Raw genomic sequence first — 23,695 nt, 5'->3', positions numbered from 1 at the left:
TGCTTCAAAGACTGCAGCCTATATAGTCATGGTTATTTATTTTTTCGATGTCTAATCTTTTTACGTCAACATAGAGATTTTGTCTGTCACAAGTGACAATGGGGGTTTTGGTTTTGTAGAGCAGTAAACGCGCGCAAAACACATTAAAAGCTTCCATGCATATGCGCGCTAATACAAAACTAACTGTGCTCACGGCTTCGACCGCATAATCTTTCGCGTTACAAAAATCTTAAACCACTGTGGCGACCTATAGTGCGATCTGTCCAATACCAGCACCATTAATTATAACAAAAATTACTGGGTTAAATGGTAATGCAGCAGTTTCTGCATTTACTTTTCTATCAAATATTCAAACATCCAAAATTTTCACAAACAATAATATTTATATGAGTAAGAAGTAAAACCCAGAGCCCATTATAGATAAGTAAGGTATTTCTGTAAAGTCGTATTTACCGGAGAAATAGAATACGAATTAGTATAAAAGGTAGAAACACATAAAAATTCTGAAAATAATAACAAACACTCACTTTCACCCTGCCCAAGTATGCCACACAACTTTTTATTTCTTGACTTGACTGTACGCAGTTCCTGCTTTAAACTAGACACCTCCTCTTGCAATGCTGCTATTTCCTCATTTTTCTTTTCTAACATGTAGGCAAACTGTACTCTGGTGATGAATGCATCAGATGGCGCTTGGCTGTTGCGCACCCTATCGTTTATTTTGTCTTTCAATAGCTCATGCTTCGTTTCATCTTTAACTCTTTCGAAAAATTCTGTGTCCTTATCAGGAATCTTAATCTCATCTGTGGTGGTTGTTTCTTCTTCAGTTGTAGCTACAATATGGAAGAATGTAGTGCAAATGGTAAAATTTTGGCAGTCATTTCTTTCTGTGAGAAAATAGTCCAGTACATTTTTTAAACAAATCGGCACAAATAAAATATCCTAAACCAACATCTCAATCTACTAAGGCAATAAATTTTGCTGTTTAAATATTAGCTGATAATTGTTACCTTTATTTTCATCCCCATTGTTCATCATATCATTGAACTGTTCAAGACTCATCACATTTTTCTTTTTCTGCTTTTTATTATTTGTGCGAGTGTTCTCACTCATTTTCTTTTCAGTATCTGCTTCTTTCTTCAATTGTTTATAAACATCCTTTTTTCTTCATAATCCAGTTTTGATAAAAGTATTGCCTAGAAACAAGTTATGATTTTACTAATATTTTTAAGAGTGCATAATAGCGGGAACATACATACATAATAGTTGGGAACGGAAGGGTCTGCCGAGGCAGATGTAGAAATGTTCAAAACCTAGGGTACTGTATTGTTTATCAATTATCATTTACTTTACAATGAAAGATAGCATGAGGAAAGCTACATTCCTGAGAATTGGCCAAAAAGAATTTTCAAGGTATGTGAAATTTGCCAACCTACATTAATTTGGCATGGTGGACTAAAGCCTAAAACGCTCTGTAGAAGAGGAGGCTCGTGTTCAGCAGTGTGTAGTGTATAATACAAGGCTTAAATTAAAACTAGTTGACCCGACAAACATTAAGTAAGTAAGTCTTAACTACAAAATTGCAGAAGGCATTCTGTCGGCTATTTCAAAGACACAACAATTGACAGTTATATAAAATTAATATTTTTGTTAAGTTTTCTTAAATTTTTTAATTGGCCAAATTTTTTAATTTTTTCTTTCATAAGGACCTTCTCCTGACAATAACAACCACAACAACAAAAAAATAGTGAAATCAGTCCAGCCGTTCACGCGTGCTGATGTGACCAAGGGAATTAGGGATTCATTTTTATATATATATATATAAATAATCATGTTTTTAAGCATTTAGAACTGTCTCAGTTCAATAAATCCATGGTTAGGCAATATCTCTGAAAGTATTGCCCAATATGGGCATAAGTTGCTATTGTCACATCATGCGATGGCATACACATGATATATATTGGGCTTACTACCTCAGAATAAAAGGTGTGATTATGCTGATATACAATATACAATTCACAGAAAAGCTAAATTATTAAATAAAATAAAACCTTAAGGTAAATAGATAGTTGATTAAAATTATAAAATTATTTTAATAATTAGTAATAATAATAAAATAGACTTTATTTCATGTCTATTAGGTAGTTTTAAATATCCTTATATTGGCATTGTCTTGATAGCATCTGGAACATTTACACACTAAAGTAATAATTAATAAAATGAATATAATTTAAAAAAATACTTTTCTATATTTTTTTAAATCACAAATTTGATAAAAAAAAATGACAGCTATTCTTATATATTTGTATATATTCTTACACACATAATATATATAATATTAATTCAAATAATATGATTCTAATTAGACAAACTAATATTATTTAGAAGTGGTAGTCACCTGTTGGAGTTCACATTCAAAGTTACCATCAACAAGTTCCTCATCCTTTTGTTTCCACATTTCCCATTGATTATCTGATGCTTGTCCTTGCTTCGTCTTTTTTTTCTTTGCAGCACCCTGTAAATATTTATAGTATGTTGCTTATTAATCGAATCTGCAACTGTTAAATGAATATATTATACAATACTATCACTAAAACGAACTCATGGTGATGAATATCAAAGAATACAAAATGTTTTTATTTTATATTTAAATTAGCACATTACTCGTTCAATAATTAAAATATTTAAAAAGATATTTATGCAACTTACCTGAGATTTATTATTGTTGCCATTATTCTTAGTTTTTTTCGAAGGTTCTATTTTTTGGCAGTGTTCGTTTTATTCTTTTCGTTTTCTGGCTATCGCCGGATGATGACTGGGGATGGGGGTGAGGGTAGTCATCATCCTCTATTTTGAGGCCGGCAAAACGGGATTGTACCACAAGCGCAGCCATTTTCTAACAATACGCAACAAAACACAAATATTCAGGGGTTATTACAAGATTTTAAATTTAATCACTGTGTTCACCTATCCTTGTAAAATTATCAATAAACCTACCTTTTACAAGCAAAAGAAAAGCTTAATTATTTATTGTATCTAAAAAATAGCCGCAGTACACAAATATTTTAGTGAGTGATATAAGTTTATTTATTTAAAATTGTGGAGTTTCTGGATTATATATTATTGATTAATTAGTTAGTTAAATCAATAATGTTTGTTTTACTGTTATTTACGGAAACACGAAGATAGGACATTCACAACGATTCGAACAATGTAGGGATGTAACAGCCCTAAGATCCATATATCGATATAAATATTATCCAGTAATTCTTTCTCGTCAACACTACTAGAACTACTTCTGCTCATTGATTATGACCATATTATAACGAGACTTTAAAGAAAATCATGATGCCTACCCATATTTAATAATAATATTTTTGTTTTTGGTAACTGCCTTGGTGGCATAGTTATACTGCATGCGATAGCGCTCTGAGGTCCTGAGTCCGAATCCCGGGTCGGGCAAAGTGATATTTGAGTTTTTCTACTCAGTATCAGCCGGGAGTCTGGATTTTGTGCCCGATATGGCTATAAGCTCGCCCCCTATCATATCATGTGACGGAACACATTTTGCGAAAAGGGAGAGCCCTGGTTGCGCCTCTGCATACCCTTTCGGGGATAAATGCGTGATGTGTGTGTATGTGTGTGTTGTTTTTGGTAGGTGAAAAATTGATTTTCAGATAAAGAACAGTTCAGATGAAAAGAAAATAAGAAATGTAAAAATATTCTAGACTATTATATTTGTGTGCTGCGAATATTGTTTTGTTTTTCATATCCAAAGAAAAATATTCTGGTACTTACATATAAAATGTATCGGTATTTTATGTAGTCGCGACATCCCTAGAACAATGGACAGATATGGACAATGTTGTCGTGGTAAAAAATAACTATCATCGGAACAAAATAAGCATTTCTGCCATATTATTTTTTATTATCCAGCGGAGACAAAATATCGATTTTAGAATTTTTAAAATCAATGGCCGGACTTATTACATTCGTTTTGAATATTACACTCCGCATATTTCTATATAAGAATAATTATCTTTGGTACCTCCAGATACTATCTTGACAGAATCCCAATACAAAATAGAGGGACTTGTCTATTTTATTTTTATTTTATTTTATTATTAAAGTTGCATCAACTAAGTAACACCATCAAACCTTAACAATAGCATAGATTACAACAGCTTTTTGATCAAATGCTACTTATACAATTATAGATGCAAACGACAATTCAAATTATAAGTAACAAAGCATTATTACAATTAAATAAAATTAAATAAAAAGTCTATAAAGAAAAGGCATACGTAAAACTAAGCAGTATGGTCGAAGGACTGTGCTGACGAATAATTAAAAAGTAAATGTCAAATGTCAACAGTCAATCCAATGAGTCAATCCCATTCATTCCATTCACCGGTTGTTTTGGCAATTGGCATATTTTGGCGGGTCCATGAAATAAATAAATGAAATAAAGATTGTTTCCAAAAATGAAACTGCAGTGTCTAGTCGAAGTGATAAACCGGTTACACAATAACTTAAATATTAGGTCTAATGGAAAGCATCTGAAATCCACATTAGCTCTAGGAAAAGAACCTAAATGTGAGACGGAATATTTCATAATACATTTTTCTTCTGTCAACAAATCTGGGGTAAAGTATCGTATAAAAGCTATAAAACAAGTGTTTGTGAAGTGTATCAATGAGGGTAAAGCAACAATAAGATTCGAAGAGCCACCACACGATCTATGCATAAAAAGTGAAGTTTTACAATTAAAATGTTTCATGAAATTATTGAAATCATGTATTGTTGGAGATACAAAAAATTTAAAGATTTCTTCACTGTGTAATCTAAGCGTCACAGCGAAGGATAATGCTCCAAAGAAACTTATAATCCATGACAGAAGTGAATTCCCAACAAATGGCTTGCCAAGGACTTTAGAAACTCTTTACATAAGTGGTTTGAAACTGTGTAACTTTAGAAGGGAGATATTACTTTTAAAGCAGCTTGTTGTACTTGATTTAAGTAATAATGAAATTGAAAAATTGCCTCCAGAGTTTGGTAAGTTTAAAATTATGTTTTTTCTGACAACGTTATTAAGTGTGTGCAATCTATAAAGTGTATGTATATTAAACTATGTGTTTAAAAATCCAGATTTTACGCTAAATTAGTTCTTTAGGTCCATAATATATGACCATTGAAATTTCCAGGGAGAATGCAAACTCTTTGTGAGCTGCACTTGGTCAACTAATCTACTTGGTGTAAAAGGAGACGTCGATTGGAGATGGCTGCTTGGACCCCAAGTAATTTGAATTTGTAATACATATATTTAGTGTTTTAATTAAGGAGGTATTGAACTAAAGCAGGGCTTTGTGTGTACTCTCTTATGCTTCTTGCATATATGGAGCCCATAGGGTTTTTTTTGTCTTTGGTTTTGTCCGCACCTATTGACCGACTACCAATTTCCCTGCAGGAATGTTTATAAAATCATCTATCAATTGTGCTGTATTTTAATGTAATACAGGTGACCAACCCCACAATTTGTTGAACCTCATCTCTGGTACTACCAATGACCAATAATATTCTGTGTCTACTAATTCCACATTTTTTAAAAGTTTTTTATCCCTAAACTCGGCCATTGGTAGGATACAAGAAATAGCTTGGATAGAAACCTTATTACACAATCCATTATAGTGACTTATGTAAGTGTCACATTCCAGGATGACTGTGTATATCTAGTTTGCCAGGCTGGCATAACCATGTTGCCTGGGGAGGGATAAACATCTGTTGTCATTGACCATCCTATCTCGACCTTACCATCAAGAACAATGGAGTTACTATGCTGTGTAAAAAAAAGGTTTTACTAAGGAATAAAGTTTACAAACTGCATTTTAATTAACAGAGGAAATAGTTTAGGGGAGTCTATTTGTTCTCATAGATATATGATGTAATCCAGTCAGCCTGATGTAAATACACCATTGTCCCTTTTATTTTAAAAATATATTTTATATTATTATTGTTCAGAATCATGCACCTTATATTTAATGTGATGCAATAATATACCCTAAACAATTTCTTTCAGATAATTAAAACATTGAAATTATTGGACCTAAGTGGAAATAGATTAGGACATCTTCCTAAAGCAATTTGGAAGTTACAGAAATTAGTCACTTTGAAGGTAGATAACAATTTGATGGACAAATTGCCTGCTACTCTGGGACGTATCAGTAGTTTGAGGTAATTAAACAGTTTTTATGGTTTCTCTTCCAAACTAATTTAAAAACATTGAAGGTAATATTATATAGCATATTGTAACCCTACATCTCATTTTAATTATAGTTATGCATAGTTCAATCTAGATTATAGCTATTCATTCTGTGTTTAAATTTAATATATTTTAAACATATTGTTACGCACCGCTATCCTAGTCAATGACATCAAGTGTTTCCGGAAGTATACGGTTGTGCGGTCAGGCTATTCTATTATTCTCTCTGGTTGGATGTTGTCAAAAAATTTCTAAAAATTGTATTATGAAGTTATTTTTGCTAATATAATGTTTACTGTAAAAGGAGTGTTTAACAATATTCTTCATACATATTTGTTTTTTCTAGGTACCCCTATTAATAATAATTTATTTCTGTACAGGTATGTAACGGTCTCACAAAACGAACTGGAGTCATTACCATGCAGTCTAATGCAGTGCCGTTTGGAATACATAGACCTATCATCAAATAAATTTCATCACAAGAAAGAAATGATTATGACAAACAATCATACACCATGGAACTTTTATATTGGTAGCTTAGTTCATATAGCTGGTAAGATAGTATTAAAAAACAAATTATATTATGCCTCAAATATTATACCATGGACACTAGTGGATTTCTTAGACAATGCAAATATGTGTGTGTGTGGTGCACCAGTAGTTAGTGATTTATTTTATGTCAAGAAGGAATTTGAACTAAAAGACTATTTTCGAACTGTTGTATTCAATAATAATTGGAATAGTGTAGTCAATTTCGAATGCTACTTTTGTTCACCTAAATGTTTTAGTAAATGATTGTCTTATTTATATTTTTTGTGATTTTATAAAAGACAAAAAATTGTTTAAAACGTTTATTTATTAAGTTAACAAGCATAATATAATTATTTTAGGCCATCTAGTTTCCAATTGATTTCGTGAATGACTGGAGCTATTCTTATGTGTGGTTCTGAAAGAAAAATAAATGTATTTGAATAAAACATATGATATTTATGAATATTTTATTCCAATGACTTACAGCCATTTTCAAATAACTTATGATAAACAATCCTAATTTTATTCATCTTTCCGATCCTGAGAATCAGAAATCCATCAAAAAACATTCCGATTGGTCAAATTTAGCATTGGATCGCTATAAGAATAGTATATGTCTATACAAACCTAATGAAGCTATGCCTTGTGGAATAAAACTGACACCTTCTGGAACATCTTGTGCAGTAATAAATGCATTAGTGGACTCTATCACTAGTTCATTTGTCCAAATATCTTTAAAACTGTCTTTCATTTCTTTGAGTAGTTTTTCGAGTGATGACTGAAATAAAAATGATTATACATGTGTTCTAGCTTACACAAGAAATACCATAATATATTCTTTTGTATTACTTTAATAAATTTGATATATATTTTTCAAGACAGTAACATTACTTTTGTTATCAAAAATTGTTAACCATAATTTAATCATCTCGAAATCATACTGTAATATATACCTGCAATATATGAGCTTCCTTATCCTTATTCAGACAACTCAATACTGTTACAATCTCTTTTACTTGTAGTCTTAACTCAAAGGAAGCAGTGACATGGCTGTGTAACGCCATTATTAAAGCTACATCTTCATATTGTGATCCTTCCTTGAGTGATGCTACTTTACGCTCATGTTTCCTTCTATTTTTGCTTGAACGGTACGAACGACTGAAACAATCAAAATATAATATAAAACGGATTTAATTGTCAGCTTGTTATGAATTGGATTTGCATCCAGAACTATACTGCTTAAATATTGCCTAATGAAATGGACCATGGTTAACACACTATTTGGTCTTGTTTAACCGGAAATCTTTACCTTGAACCTCTTGATGAAGACGCCAATGTGCTACCCGCATCCGAATATAAATCACTGTCCTTATTCACATAGAAGTCGTAAACATCAATTGATTTTTATTTTATTCGCTCTCACAACTTCAAGCCGATCTCTGTGACGTATGAAGGTGCACCAATTCGTTTCTATTAAGTCTGTCATATTTTTGAAGTCTTCCAGTAATGTCGGAGTAAGTAATTCATCTGAAAATTAATTTAATGTTAAACTTTAAATTAATCTATAGTAGTAAGTATTGCAAAAAATAAGAAATTGATTATTATCTTATTTGATTGTTCCAAACTCTAAATTACGGCTCCTATTCTAAAAAAGATATCACTAATACTTATTCAATTATTCTATGCCTAATTCTAAATATTACAAGCTGTTTAGGTAACTATGTTTACTTAAATTGATGTCTTTGTATCAGGCATTAAATTCGTGAGGTGACGTGACCTAAACAATATTCAAAGGGTGAATTGAATTTCGGTAGATGGGGTGAGTAACGAAAAACAGAAAAGAGGCGCAATACCCACGTGTGACGTCATCGGGCATTACGACGCGTGCGAAAGAAAGGGATGAAGCGATATCCCGACTTCGCGCCCCTTTGGCACATAGTAATATTTGAAATATGAATTACTGGCTCATTTTTAACCAATTTTAATGCAGTTTTCGCAATAGCGTTTCTTTTCGTTTTATTAACCATTACATATAGAATAATGAACAAAATCAAACACAGGACGGTCCCCTATTAAAATAACTCATTTGACAAAAAAACTTAATTGGGCCATTTTTAAGATAGATCGGAAAAAAACGATTGGGATCGTTTATTTAAAATGGCATTAAATGGTGAATCTAAACTACGAGGGATAATTTACTTGTTGGACGAGAACTTTTCTTAGTATAATAATATAATAGTAAAGGAAAAAGGCTGTATGTCATAAGACATTGTTAATAGATGTCTTCAATCAAACATACATAGTAAAAGTACCTCTCAAATTTGGTTTTGAGTACTGTGAACATAGCCGTAATGCTGTCTTGTAGTGTCCACACTCCACAGCATATGAGATGGTTCCATCAGGATCAGAATAGTATTGTTCCAAAATAGATAGTGCTTCATTGTGGCGCTTTTCATTCTTCAATCCGTTTATGAAATACCTAAACATATTATATAAAATATGTATGTATTGGATAAAACAGAAATGAAAAAATATACAGCTTGGAAGAAAAAAGTCTTTTTTTTATAATGATATCTTACTTACCAACACAAAGTTTTAAACTGGTCTTCTGCCCAATTAGAAGCCAATTTTAAAGCCAGCTCCCATTCTAAGGCATCTTTATAACATTCTATAGCTTTGTCAATATTGTTTGCCCTTTCGTAAATAATTCCAGCTTTAGTAAAATGCTTCTTCAATTTCAAATAAAGGCCATAATCTTCAGATATTTGTTTATATATTTTATCATCAATTGAAAGTAAAGCCAATGCTTCTCCATAGAGACTATGATATTTTACAAAAGTCTTTAATTCTTCATGTCGACTAGGACCACATTGCACAAGAGATTCAACTGCTTTATCAAATCTTTTTAAATGTTTGTTTATAGAAAAACATTTGAAGTTCTCATCCATCTCATTCAATTCATTGAGCATAGGTATGTATTCTTTAGGATCCTTTTGTGATTTATTAGCCACTAACAAAACTAAGTCAAAATCATACATGCCAAGTGCAACATCAAATAGATGGTTAACATCAACCATGTAAAGCAAGTATTTAAGAGCTTCATCTGATCCTACAGGTAGTTTTTTTCCATTTGTTTCTTTTAATTTAAGGTCTTTAATAATCGTTAAAGCTTTTTCCAAATCTTCAACAGTATTTTTTTTAACATAAGTTGTGATTATTGGTAGTATTCTTCCAGCTCTATCTGCTCTTTTTCTTAACTGTTCTGTAATTGCATCACATATTTTTATTACTTTTATCTTTATTTCTTTGTTAACTTCTCTGGTTTCATAATTACTTGAATACATTGTTTGAGTCACATCAAAATTTTCTAAGTCTGATAGAAAGAGATTCAACCAAGAATTATTTTCAATTGAATCCAGAAATACATCAATGTTGGTAATAAATTTTTCAGGGTCGTGATCATATATCAGATTTAAGTTGATTCTTTGTTTTCTCATCAAATCAAATGCTTCATGGTATTTAAGAGCATCAAGGCATTGGCCAATAATTTTCAGGGACAAAGGTCTTGGCTGTATAGACTCCAAATTGCCTCGGGGCATTTGAAACACTGTTCTTGTATCATTTGGCACTACTATTACTAATTTAGTACCTCTCTCAATCTTTCTCTTATAAACCAAATTAGATTCAGATTTTTGATATTCACTGATTGCATTGAGTCCATGTGGTGTCAGTTTTACACACAAGAGCACATGTTGCAATGTTGTGAGAAGTAAAAAGTCTGTATGAATGAAGAAAGAGCTCACATTGTTCATTATCATTCTGTTGCCAATGTATAGATTACCTTTATGGGTAAGACCAATAAAATGCAATTCATCCTCTATAATAAATACATTAAATTTGGTGCATGAAACATTGAAGGATACATATTGCTCTTCTATAAACCCACCAGCCTGGTATTGTAATATTTCCCCATTGCTAAGTAGCAAAAATAATTTACTTGAATCTTTTGGATTAGATGCTATTCTTGTTACACAAGATGGCAAAGAAGTAGTTTCTGTTTGTGTAATTTTGCTACCATCAATTGTAAACTCAATTAAGTAATATGATTTGTTTTTCACCATAACACACACTATGAGTTCTGAACTCAGCCAATACCAATTGTAGTATTGGAATGGAAAGTCATTTCTGCTTAACTGTACTGTTTTTGAGATTTCATATTTTAGAGGGAATTTTTGTGTCTGTGTGTAATATATTAATTTATTATTTACAGTGCACACAAAAAATGAGTTACTGCTTAGCCCATTCTGAGATTTTTGTGGAGCAAAACACACAGAATTAACAGAAGCATCGAGCACAGTTTCAAATGATGACATTGGAGGTGGTACCACTGCTTGTCTAAAACCAGTAACTAAAAGTTTACAACCATCTATTACGGCGACTACTGCATCATCATCAGTACTAATTCCCTTGCTATGATCTATGGTCCAAATCCAGGAATATATCAAATAACTTCCATCATTCAAAATAATGTGAAGTTTCTTATTATTAGCAACATCAAAATCATTGTCCCACATAATTTTAGTTATGTCTTGCTTACTGTTGAACAGCAAAGTTTGCTTTAAATACCAATGATAATTAGCTGATGTATATAACAACAGCTTATGTGTATTTGTTTCAATGTCTTTGCAATGTAGGGGTCAATATTTCTGAGTCTAGGCTCCAAGTTATATTTTTAACATATGTAGTAGAATTCACTGTTATTTCAAACTCTCCATGTTTTAATCCATTTTTTTCAAAGAAGGATAAAATGTATTTATCATTTACTTTCTGTGTTGTAGCTATAACATTGCCACTGGGTCGCCAAGATAAATTTGATTCTAATCCTTGTTGCTTTTCACTTGTATATTGTAAACGGCCTTCTCTATCAAAAACTTTGAATCTTCTGATTCCATCCACATTAAAACCTACTGCATACAGACTGCCATCTCCCCTCCAAGTTAATTTCACTTTATTATCTGATGAAGCATTTGGATCTAAAACAAAATAATTATTAAAAACGTATTAATTCCAAAATATAAAATTTTAATTTAACATAGATTAAATATTTATTATGTGTTGTGTTAATCAGTTACTTATAAAAGCTCCATATAAAATATGTCGGAGTGTAACTATTTACTTGGTTATTTTTTTCAGATGATCGGGTAAAGTATCACCTCTCTATATTTATTTATTCAGACAGTTTTTCAATTATAGAAACACTTATTTACTTCAATAACAATTTCCTGCGTAGTAACACAGAAGTCAACTCCGAGCCCAAAACAACTCCTGTTATTTTTCATAATGATTTTAATGGTCTTTAATGGACACATAGAAAACAAGGTGCGACAACATATATAATTGCGTAACAAGCACACGAAAAAAACATAGTCAAATTAAGAACCTCCTCCTTTTTGAAGTCGGTTAAAAATACTTTAAATTTTTATTGATCATATTTACATTCCTCCCAAACCCATGATTCCTTACCAGCACTAACTTCCCTTTGCAGTTTAGCGGCCTGTTTTCCTTCAGACCCATGGAACTGTGTCTCTTTCTTTCCCCATCCAACTGTGATGAATTGTTTCTCGCCAAACTCTGCATTTAGCAAGTTCACTTCATTAACAGGATCAAATGTGCAGGAAAGTAGTACCATGTTTAATTCTTTTGTGACAATTGCGAGCAACTCTTGATCTGGGCTCCATTCCATTGCCTAGAATTAAATTATATGTATATGATAATGAGTAATACCTACGTCACAATAAATTTATTATTATTTATTTTGGTTTCATAACTAAGGAGGTAAGAACTTTAAGATATCTAGGATTTAAGATGTTTAGGATATCCAAAAAGAATTAGTAGTTTTAGACCTTAGCTTTAAATGTTCTAAAGGGTTTTTTGGAAAAAATAAAATAAGACTATTACACTCATAAGAAGAATCTTGAGTCATGTTAATAACAATATAATACTTGCTTATAGGGATAAAAAGATCTTATGGACCATTAGAGGTTTTATTATTTATAAGGTGCAGTAATTGCAAAAAGAAAAATTATTGTTTTACAATTTTATAAATTTCCTTTATGTAGAACTGTTAACAGCTTATATTCTATGTGAAATTTATAAAATAAATTATAATTGTTTTTTACGCATTGTGCAGTCTGTGGATACATTTCTATTAATTTTATTTGATTTCTGGGGGCAAAACCGCATACAAACTAATATTAGTGTTACAATAAGAATAAATCAAATGATGTACAATTTTACATGAATATTGTAGATCTTACCAGTATTCCAACGTCAAAAACTCCAACAACCTCACACACCGTCCCCGCTTCCGTGACAGAAAGTAATTCACCATTTTCAAAGCCTACACACACTGAATTCTGGAGTGATAAGAAAGTAACATTCATTGGACAATTGTCAGGACTAACGAGATGTGAGACATCTTTATTCCACTTTACTTCATCCTTTTCATTAAAAACATGTAGACTAGGGTTATTTGTGCAAACATATAATTCGCTAAAAGAGCTTCCTTCGTCATGTCCGAGGCAAAAGCTGGGGTTTCCTCAGAACTAACTTGAATATCTCTTACGACAACATCGCAAAGTTCTAAATTTCTCATTTTTAATAAATAATTATACAAAAATCATAAACATTTACAAAGATTTACACATGCACGTTTTACGAGAAAATGACATTGACACCTGACGGCTGACATATTTTTTGACATCGATCGATTTATTTATTTATTATTATTCGTCTATAGGACAGACTATAGTCTTTCGTCTATACTGGCTAGTCAAAGTGTATCTTTTTTGTAAAGTTAGTCATAAACTTATTATCTTCTGTAAATAAAACATCATTCACCTAAAACGTAGTGATTATATTCACTTTGCATTCACCCAAGAATTCACCGGCTGGCTTTGACGTATTTCTTTTTTTCAACTCTTTGCTTTTCAAAACTTCGTCAAAAATAATACCACAAACGTTATTTACCATTTTGAGCTATTAGTGTAAAAATCATGGCGAAAATGCATTATTTAAATAAATTGATGAGAATTATATTATCTTCAACTATTCCAAAAAATTATTGTACCAATAAAAAGAAATGAATAATCTAAACCAATTGAATTTTTTTATTACAACATTCCTTGAGGTTTTTTTATATAACAAAATTATTCATTACTTTTAATCTCGAAATTGAGTCTTGTATTATAACATAAAGAATATAGGGATAAAACACTTAATAATGATAAATAAAACATACGTTAAGATATTTTATTACTAAACATATTAATAACAATAACTAGATCACTACAAATCAATGGTTTCTTATAAATAAAGTTAGACTTTTGGATAATAAGTTTTCTCAAATTTCTTTTTACTCTTAGGAAAAGCTCGCAACGCTTTTGGAATATAAGGTGGCAGATGTTCGTCCAACCTTCTTTTGAATGGATTAATCCCGCATTCAAAAGGCCTTCTTTTGGCTTCAAAGAATCTTGTGTTATGTTCAATTTTGTAGATTTGTTCCCAAAGGTATGTTTCAGGCAACAAGTTGTGTCTGGGTCTGTTTGAAGCTAAATGTTTAAATGTTGATTCAAGCCACTCTCTCTTGTTATCATCTTCAATATCAGCAATAACCTTCATCTCTTTACCAAGATATGGTTTCATTTCATGTTCTCTTTCTTCAGGAGCATTCAAATAAAATTGTACCAACATTTTTAAGAGATCTTCATTTAACCCTTTAACTTTTCCATTTTCAATGGTCTCATACAGCTTAAGTGGAGTAGTGCCAAAGCATATGTTATGCTTAGGATTTAGATGCATTTGCTCATTATGCATTACAATAGTATTTAACTGATAAGCATACAGAGACCATAGCTGTCCATTTGTAATAACAGTTTGTGTTACTAAAGGATATGTTATATCATTGTAAGTTGTGAAGCCTTGATAGTTTGCCTGGGCTAGCAACCAACCAAAACTGGACTTCATTGCTTGACAATGCAAAGCTCCCAAATTATCTTCAGGTCCATAAGATTGTTTTCGGGCTAGAATATGTCCTCTGCCATGAACAGATAAGAGGCCAAATTCATCGTAATCACCTGGCCAGAAACCTGAAATATTTGTGAAAAAATAAATTATCTAACTTATTTTAATGTTTAATACTTAGTAAATGGGTTAAAAATTTTGGTATTTCACTCATATTTTTACACGGTATTTCAATATCTCTTCACTGCAATATGCCAGAAATTTATTATACCTATTTAGTAAGCCCATCCAGGGATATAGTGGTTAATGCACATATTATTACCATTGCGATTTTTTTATATTAATACATGAAGAAAAAACTCCTATTATAAACACACAGAAGAATGTGAAATTTGGCATAGTTAAAGTTCATATAGAGGAGAGCAGAAAAATTAAATGAATGGTCAATATGTGTTACAAATATATAAAATTTGACCAATGGACAACCATTAGTTTTTATTAATATTTATTTTTATGACCATGAGATCAGGTTAATTAACTAAAAAGTTTGTAAATATACCTGGCATGTTAGCTCCATGTCTGTAATGCTCCCTGTAACCCACAGTGATAGGCGCATAAGAAAATTTTTGTACTTTAAAGTCTGGATTTTCTGCTTCGCTGTGGGGTACTAGTGGTTTTAGTGGCAGTCGACTTCTGACTGCTAAAAATGGTGAACCTGATGGAATAAAAATAATTTAATTAACTTTAATAATTATTGGTATAACACCCTTATCACAAAATATATAGATGTGTTGACAATTCTAAAATATATCACAACTCAAGCAAATAAAAACCATTTACCTAAATATTGTACAGGTCTATCAATATTTTCAAAAAGCCTGCCCTTCAACCAATTGTACTGTTGTCTCCATTTGATTACCTTTCGTGGTATATCAACACCACCCACAAACCAAAATGCTTCATGTCTTGGATCATAATCCACCTACAATTGTTTGATTCAAAATGAGTTTTATAGGTAAAATCAATATTTTTGTACATAGATTAAAATTAAGCTATAAAAGCTTTATAACCACTGAGAGAGACATACATTAAAATACATGTTTTATATAATTTAAATTGTCAATAAAATATTTATCATATTATATAATCTATACTATTATATAAAGCTGAAGAGTTTGTTTGTTTGTTTGTTTGAACGTGCTAATCTCAGGAACTACCAGTCCAAACCGAAAAATTCTTTTACGTTGGATAGCCCTTTTGTTTTTGGAGTGCACTAAGTTATATATCATCACGCTATGACCAATAGGAGCGGAGCAGTAATGGCTAATCTCAGGAACTACCGGTCCAAACTGAAAAATTCTTTTTGTGTTAGATAGCCCTTTGTTCGTGGAGTGCTATAGGCTATATATCATCACGCTATACTCAATAGGAGCGGGGCAGTAATGGCTAATCTCAGGAACTACCGGTCCAAACTGAAAAATTCTTTTTGCGTTAGATAGCCCTTTGTTCGTGGAGTGCTATAGGCTATATATCATCACGCTATACCCAATAGGAGCGGAGCAGTAATGGCTAATCTCAGGAACTACCGGTCCAAACTGAAAAATTCTTTTTGCGTTGGATAGCCCTTTATTCATGGAGTGCTATAGGCTATATATCATCACGCTATATTCAATAGGAGCGGAGCAGTAATGGCTAATCTCAGGAACTACCGATTCGAACTGAAAAATTATTTTTGTGTTGATTAGTCCTATGTTTGTGGAGTGCTCAAAGTTATATATCATCACGCTATGACCGATAGGAGCGGAGCAGTAATGAAACATGTTGCAAAAACGGGGAAAATTATGAGTTTTGAGAGCTTCCGTTACCTGCGCTGCGTTAACGGTTAAAGTTATGCAACAATAATGTATGACGGGATTGTTTCACTTAAAAAGTTCTAAAAAATATATTATAAAACAAAGTCTCCCGCTGCATCTGTCTGCCTGAACGTGTTAAATTAAAAAACTACCCAACGTATTAAGATGAAATTTAGTATGGAGACAGTTTGAGACCCTGGGAAGAACATAGGCTCCCGGGAAACTACTACTTTTATAACGGAAAACTTTAGTCTGAAAAACTTTTATAACGCGGGCGAGCCGGGCAAAAGCTAGTATTGAATATTACCAACATGACATGATCAGGAAATATAGGCTTTGAATTGTTATTACTTCCACATGGTATCTGGCTTAACATTTTTGAAATGATTACTGTTTATCATGAATTTATTTGATTTTGTAACACTAGGTTTGAAATAATTGAAATACATAATCAGATTTGAACACAACCTGAGTTGACAGAATGTGGGCCACTTTGTCTGTTAAGTTATTTGTTATAATCCTGTTGATTTGTTTCACAATGGATTTAGCCAATGCATCTTCCTTTTGTGCTGCTTCAGACATTCCTGGAGTGATTGTGTATTTCTCCTGAAATGACATGTCATTTAATATATCATGTAACATAATGCTTTGTTTTTGTATTATATAAGTTACAATAATTTCCCAGGGATATAAACAATCCTGTCCAGCTATCTTAGAGTAACAACATATTACTACAATATGAATTTAGAGAATTAGCTTAATTAATAATTTAATTATTACAATATTAACTACACCATTCACAAATCTATGTAGAGACAGAACTCAGTGAATATCTTTAATTATTTGAGGCATTGAAAAAAATATATAAATACTTACTGTATGCCTGAACTTTCTATTGCTATTGCATCCTCTATTTGTGACTTTATTTCTGGAACTACTACATCCGCTAACTCGTTTAATTCACTGTATGCTTCGGGAAGCTTTTCTATTGGCATAAAGTGGGTTCTCGTGTAACACTGGACTAGAGGCATTGCATTGTAAGGTATTATATTTTCATGTAGCATAACACACTTCCAGCCATAATACCGAGGCATGTTTAATGCTATCTGTTTTGCTTCTACAGTATTTATTTGTTGAATTTTTCTATGAAGTGTCCCTCTTTCACGAAATTTTCGAGCCCTAATCGACATGTCCAAAATAGGCGGATAATGAGGTGAGCTTGTGTATTCATTTTGTTCTAAGGCAGCAGCATGTGAATATGGTCTTGTTACAGTTCCTTTTATCTTGGAAAATGTTCTATGGACTTTAATTAAATGCATTGTTTTTTAATATTGACACAATCGACACAGTACAAATATAATTTTGAGGTTAGATCATAGTAAACAATAGAATATAGACGAGAGCATTGTTGCCAGATGTCTGCTTTACAATATCTTCAAAAGTTGTACCAATATAAAAACATTCAAATATTAAATTGCCAAAAATAACTCGTTTTATATTCTGATCAGCCATTATTAGACAATAAATTCAATATAGTCTCTATAGATCTGCACTGTGTTATTTTGTTTGTCTCAATTTTTTTTATATCCTTCCTCAGAATAAGAACAAGCATATCCTACGCGGCGAATTCATTTGACATCACTAAACCATAGTGCAAACGGCTTTTTATTTCCACAGATATTATAAATGATTTGTTTAGTGGAATATTTTATGTCGTAAATCAAAGAGAATTATAATATATATTATATGGAAATAAAAGTCGTAAATCCTCCGTATTTTTTTTTATTTAACTATCTAAACTTTTAGTATTTCCAATCTTCTAACGTAATGAAACGGTCAATATAATGTATATATTTTAAAATTAACCAAACTGTCGAATATGTGGTAAACATAATTTTGGCATTCAGCAAAAGCTGATGCAACGTTTTGACATTAATCCAGTGTTGCCACTACTACAAGTTTTGCCTTTTTTAAGGCGAAATTAGGTACCAGTTTCAACGAGGTTATTTTAATAAAATATTTTCTTTCTTGGAATATTATTATAAAAATTGGGTTATAAAATATATACAAGTAGTCCTTGCTACTTGGTTTATTTTTATATAAACTTATAAGAGGCTTTTGACACAACGCGCGAAAAATTTATTTCTATTTACTGTCTCTTCTCATCCATTCTTATTTAATATAGCATATTTTTTACCGACAGTTCTAATGTAATATAAAAGAGAATTGTAAAATGAAAAGAAATAATGCGTATAATGATTTACAGGAAATACTGCATGGTAAAATATGTATTATTTTTGAAAAATATTTCCCAGTACTGAAAAATCTAAAATTTTATAAGGTGTATTTCTTTTTTAATTTTCAGGAATTGTGCCGCGCTTCGGGTTTATTTGTATAAATACTCGGGGTAATTTAAAAAAAAATATGTGGAAACATTGTACTAGCCGTCAGCCAAATTGTGTCGGATCGGATTATAACCAAGTTTTTGTATTTCAGATACTAATTTTTAATAAATTTTACTAAAAACATGGATGAAGACATGATATTTGATCCATCGTTGAAAAGAAGAAGAAGAAAAAGACTGGTTTTGACATGGACGCAGCGCTAGCAGGCGAAACAGGTGAGAGCACGAGCGTGGAGGCGCCCGCGGAGACAGGTGACGTCGACGTGCCCGAGGATGATAACCTCGACCTGGACAATTTCGGCAAGAAAAAAGAAGAAAAGAAGACTTTCTTTAATTTAGAAGAATTGGAAAATACTTTACCGGAGACACCGCCTACGGAAGAGCCAGAGCAACAGGAGGATGAAGCGGTGGATGATTTAGATTTAAATATAGACTTTACAAATGCGAGAAAGAAGAAGAAGAAGAAAAACATCGATGAGTTTGTATTGGAGGATGATACAAAAGGAGAGGATCAAGAGAATGCTGATGACCAGCACGGCGTATGGGTCGGCAGCGACCGCGACTACACGTACGACGAGCTGCTCGAGCGTGTGTTCGACATCATGCGAGAGAAGAACCCGAGCATGGTGTCTGGAAAAGCAGAAGTTTATCATGAGACCTCCACAAGTTGTCAGAATTGGTACAAAGAAGACATCCTTTGCAAACTTTACAGAAATTTGCAAAACATTGCACAGACAGCCGAAACATTTATTAGACTTTTTACTGGCTGAGTTGGGTACTAGTGGTTCAGTTGACGGTAACAGCCAGCTTATCATTAAAGGTCGCTTTCCAAGCAGAAACAAATAGAGAATGTGCTGCGCCGGTATATCAAGGAATATGTGACTTGTCACACATGTCGTTCTCCAGACACCATTCTGCAGAAAGATACCCGATTATTCTTCCTTCAGTGTGAAACTTGTGGGTCCCGTTGCTCTGTAGCCAGCATCAAGTCCGGTTTCCAGGCCGTCACCGTAAACGTGCTGCCATCTGTGCAAAGAATGTCTAGAGTATTAGTGCTTAGTGATAAATTAATTTTACAGTCAAAGATCTGGGGTACATGCTGTAACATTCCTCCTTTCTTTTCTATTTTAATGATAAATTGATTTCATAACTTGAAGTAAATAATAATTATTAATTTCTACTTAAAACACAACAGTATTTATATATATTTTATTTATGAAATTAATTAAAAAATTACCTTGGGAAGAATTACTATGGTTTATATCAAAGTGAAATGAAAGTTATAATGCAAATTGAATTAAAAAAATAGTGTAATCATAAACTGTCTTCATACATGTATTTATTGTGTCAAATGCATGGTCATCAATGGAAATTTGTTCATGAATAGTTACATTCATGTACCCCATTCTAACCCCTATATTTATGTATAGCTCACTCTATTATTCTCATTGATACACAATGTTTTATAAATAATTGTTGTTTTATTTCCTTTCTCTTAATAGAATCAACAAGTTGTTCTGGTCATTTGAAGGCTATGTAAAGATAAGGCGAATGGTACACATCAAAATAAATGTTTTTTCCATATATTTTTTTCCTAAGGGCCTGGAGAATAATCACTCTTCTGTCTATGTCCAAGGCTCTGGGCGTAGTGTGTACAGTTAGAGTATAAATATTTTAACTTGACTAATCTATAGATATTCTCAAAGATCCTCTTAATGCAATATCAAGTTGGCTGCTATGAGAAAAAACATTATTTACCATTAAAACAATATTTAGGGGTAACCACACCCACTTTAATGTTACTGGACATGTACTGTAATTATATAGTAATAAAAAATGTTACATAATGCTAGGTATAGCCTCAATCATAGAAATACTGTAACACAACAAAGTACAGCATGGATTTTTTTTCACAGAATAACCAGGGGTTATCAGTCTAGTTATCAAAAAAAGGTTTTTTGGATATTCTATTTATTAATAAAACTTCATGGTACATAAACATACAAAATTATACATATACATAAAAGCTTATAAAAAAAATCACCAAAATATAACAATAATAAAACGAATTAACAAACATAAAATTCAATATAAGAACAAATAAAAACTGACAATCAAAAATAAAGCTTCTTATTTTTAATATTAACATGAAAATAAACATTTATAATCTTAATAGTGCTCAAACAAATTATCCCGAAAACCATGTAAAATATGTTTTTACAACTGGCTTTTTACAACTTGAGGCTCATAATCAATTTCAGCAGCCTTTTGCAAGCTTTTAGCATACAGATCTAATCTCTGTGTCATAGTAAAACCCCACTTGTCTTTTATCTGGCGGCAGAGATTTAAATCCATTTGGGCTATCAGTAAGCCATCTTTCACTCTGGACAGGCTTGGAGTTCTTGCACCATCTGGGGCAGTGACATAGCTTGACCCATAGAAATGACCAAAATCTTTGTGTGCTGGCTTGCCATCTGCAGATGTGAATTCATTTGGAAATACTTCAGTACCCACTCTGTTTATAGCGCAGGTGAAATAGCTGTTGGCTATAGCTGCATTACGAGCTTCAACTCCCCACAAATGCTCACTGAGGCCTGCAACAGTGGCTGATGGGTTAAATACTATCTCTGCTCCATTGATGCCAAACATGAGCCAGTTGAGAGGATGGTGGCGTCCATAGCAGATGTTGATTGCTATTTTACCATATGTTGTGTCAAACACTGGGTGTCCTGTATTACCCTCAAAGTAGTATGTGGACTCGTTAAAATCTCCTACTCTTGGAATATGGTTTTCCGGTGCTTTCCAATGACTTTTCCAAATTCATTTATCACAACAGCTGTATTCCAAATTGTATCACCATGAACTTCGTCTCTTTCTAAAATGGGTGAAACAATAACCATAGAATATTTTGTTGCTAGTTCAGCTAGAAAGACAGTACTTGGCCCATTTACAGGTTCTGCAAATTCACACCATGGATGTTTTCTCTTGTGCAGAAAGCAAATGGCATGTTCCAAGCTTCTTGCAAGCAAATGATATTGACCCCTTCACTGGCAGCGGCCGAAATAATGACGCCGATTTTTTCAAAAATACTTGATTTTTGTTCCGTTATTTTACTGTCAGTCGGTAAAACAATGGAATGTTGAATAATTCCCACCTTCACTATGCGAGATTTTCTAGTTTCTTCATATTTTGCTGGAAAGTCATATGCTGAGATTTCAAAATTATTGTTATTCGCAAGTTCGATAGTATTCTTTGTAATCTGTAACTCATGATGATCCGTTCTTCCATAGTGAATTCTATTGTATTCTTCTAGTTCTTTTCCAGTTAATGTACTTGAAATCAGTTTGTCTAAACTATCAATTTCATTTGTGGCTGCCATTATTTAAATTTTATTAGACACGCGCTATATTAGTCGCTCACTGTGTGTACACCAGAGACCAATAAACTGTACTGACTAAACTAAACTAACTAACACTGTACTGACTAAAATAAATTACGTTTAAATGTGTATACCTACCTACCGACATAGCTTTGGTTGTAGTTATATTTATATTTTAAAACAATGTCAAGTGTTATCATAAGAATACATAAGTGAATAACTGATAACTCAATGTTATCTGCTAACATTATTCTTAATTCAATGCTGATTTATAGGAAAGGAAAATTTTTTGGATGTTTAAATTTAACTGAAAGCGAAAAAATACAAACAATCATTTCTTTCTTATGACCTTCCCGATATTCTGTTTTAAAGTAGAAATTTTCTAGTCACAAACATGGAACGAATGAACGATTTGAGTTTGTCAGTTCACAACGAATAATAGTTCCTTTACCATCCTTTACAGCCGGCCTAGCATGCTCGTCACGACATATTTCAAGAACGAGAGTAGACAAATTGTCGATGTCGATTAATATCTCGTTTTCTCTAACATGCGCGCCACGATCGACAAGTTTTCGTTAAGTGGTGATGATAATTTACTATCTATTGACGATTCAAATATGTAACTGAAAAAGAATATTTTTATTGAAAAATATTAATGATATTCGGAATATTATCCACTATCTGATCTATCTAATTATAGTTCGTATCCACCCACTGCTGATTATAGGCATCTCCTTTGTCATACCACTTTTCTCTGTCTTGTGCGAGTCTTAGCCACTGCTTCCAGGCATACCGTGCGAGGTCGTCGGTCCTTCTGGCTGGTGGTCTACTCTTTTGCCCATATCTCGGGTACCATTCGGTAGTTGCCTTGATCCACCTGCCGTCGGCCCGTCTAGCCCAGTGTCTTGCCCATCTTCACTTCAGTTTGGCGATGCGAGTGCCGACGTCTTCGACTTTGGTGCAATGCTGAATTTCCATGTTTGGCACACGATCTATCCAGTGGATACCTAGCATGGCCCCATATTATCCACACTGATTTTATAGTTAATTCATCAGTGATTTATTACATAGTTTTCCGACGATGACAATGAAAAAAATACCTAAACAGTAAATCATAATTATCGCACCACTAGCCCAACATAAGATGAGATCATAATAAACTATTATTTATGCAAAATAAAATGCCAGGTCAAGGCATCTGGGCTTTCAAGTACCAGTGTAAAAATACTAGGCTACAAACTGACCCC

The 23,695-nt window shown here is 32.5% G+C and overlaps 4 protein-coding genes and 2 pseudogenes across 4 annotated transcripts; 2 read left to right on the top strand and 4 right to left on the bottom strand.

Annotated features, from left to right (window-relative positions):
• Positions 1–397: 397 nt before the first annotated feature.
• On the bottom strand, positions 398–2,896 carry LOC119193493 (annotated as a pseudogene).
• Positions 2,897–4,376: 1,480 nt separating this feature from the next.
• LOC115440087 (leucine-rich repeat protein 1) lies at positions 4,377–7,249 on the top strand. The gene is given in 5 exon segments (XM_030164243.2): positions 4,377–5,055; positions 5,205–5,242; positions 5,244–5,297; positions 6,077–6,231; positions 6,640–7,249. Coding segments are annotated over 5 exon segments (1,233 nt in total). The 5' UTR covers positions 4,377–4,484; the 3' UTR covers positions 7,055–7,249.
• On the bottom strand, positions 7,096–13,543 carry LOC115440086 (putative elongator complex protein 1). Its single transcript, XM_030164242.2, is given in 11 exon segments — positions 7,096–7,205; positions 7,418–7,568; positions 7,744–7,948; positions 8,100–8,195; positions 8,197–8,317; positions 9,103–9,269; positions 9,374–11,484; positions 11,486–11,823; positions 12,314–12,536; positions 13,108–13,382; positions 13,385–13,543. Coding segments are annotated over 11 exon segments (3,813 nt in total). The 5' UTR covers positions 13,446–13,543; the 3' UTR covers positions 7,096–7,140.
• Positions 13,544–14,087: 544 nt separating this feature from the next.
• Positions 14,088–18,100, bottom strand: LOC119193492 (annotated as a pseudogene).
• A 980-nt stretch (positions 18,101–19,080) lies between these two features.
• On the top strand, positions 19,081–20,542 carry LOC115440104 (eukaryotic translation initiation factor 2 subunit 2). Its single transcript, XM_030164267.2, is given in 5 exon segments — positions 19,081–19,223; positions 19,226–19,703; positions 19,705–19,897; positions 19,900–20,077; positions 20,080–20,542. Coding segments are annotated over 5 exon segments (915 nt in total). The 5' UTR covers positions 19,081–19,192; the 3' UTR covers positions 20,115–20,542.
• A 648-nt stretch (positions 20,543–21,190) lies between these two features.
• Positions 21,191–22,791, bottom strand: LOC115440090 (beta-ureidopropionase). Its single transcript, XM_030164249.2, is given in 3 exon segments — positions 21,191–21,861; positions 21,864–22,046; positions 22,049–22,791. Coding segments are annotated over 3 exon segments (1,158 nt in total). The 5' UTR covers positions 22,449–22,791; the 3' UTR covers positions 21,191–21,286.
• Between the last annotated feature and the right edge of the window lie 904 nt (positions 22,792–23,695).

The sequence above is a fragment of the Manduca sexta genome, unplaced genomic scaffold (genome assembly GCF_014839805.1).
Source record: "Manduca sexta isolate Smith_Timp_Sample1 unplaced genomic scaffold, JHU_Msex_v1.0 HiC_scaffold_59, whole genome shotgun sequence".
NCBI lineage: Eukaryota > Metazoa > Arthropoda > Insecta > Lepidoptera > Sphingidae > Manduca > Manduca sexta.
The sequence above is the reverse complement of the archived record's forward strand: the minus strand, read 5'-3'. Positions and strand labels throughout refer to the sequence as shown.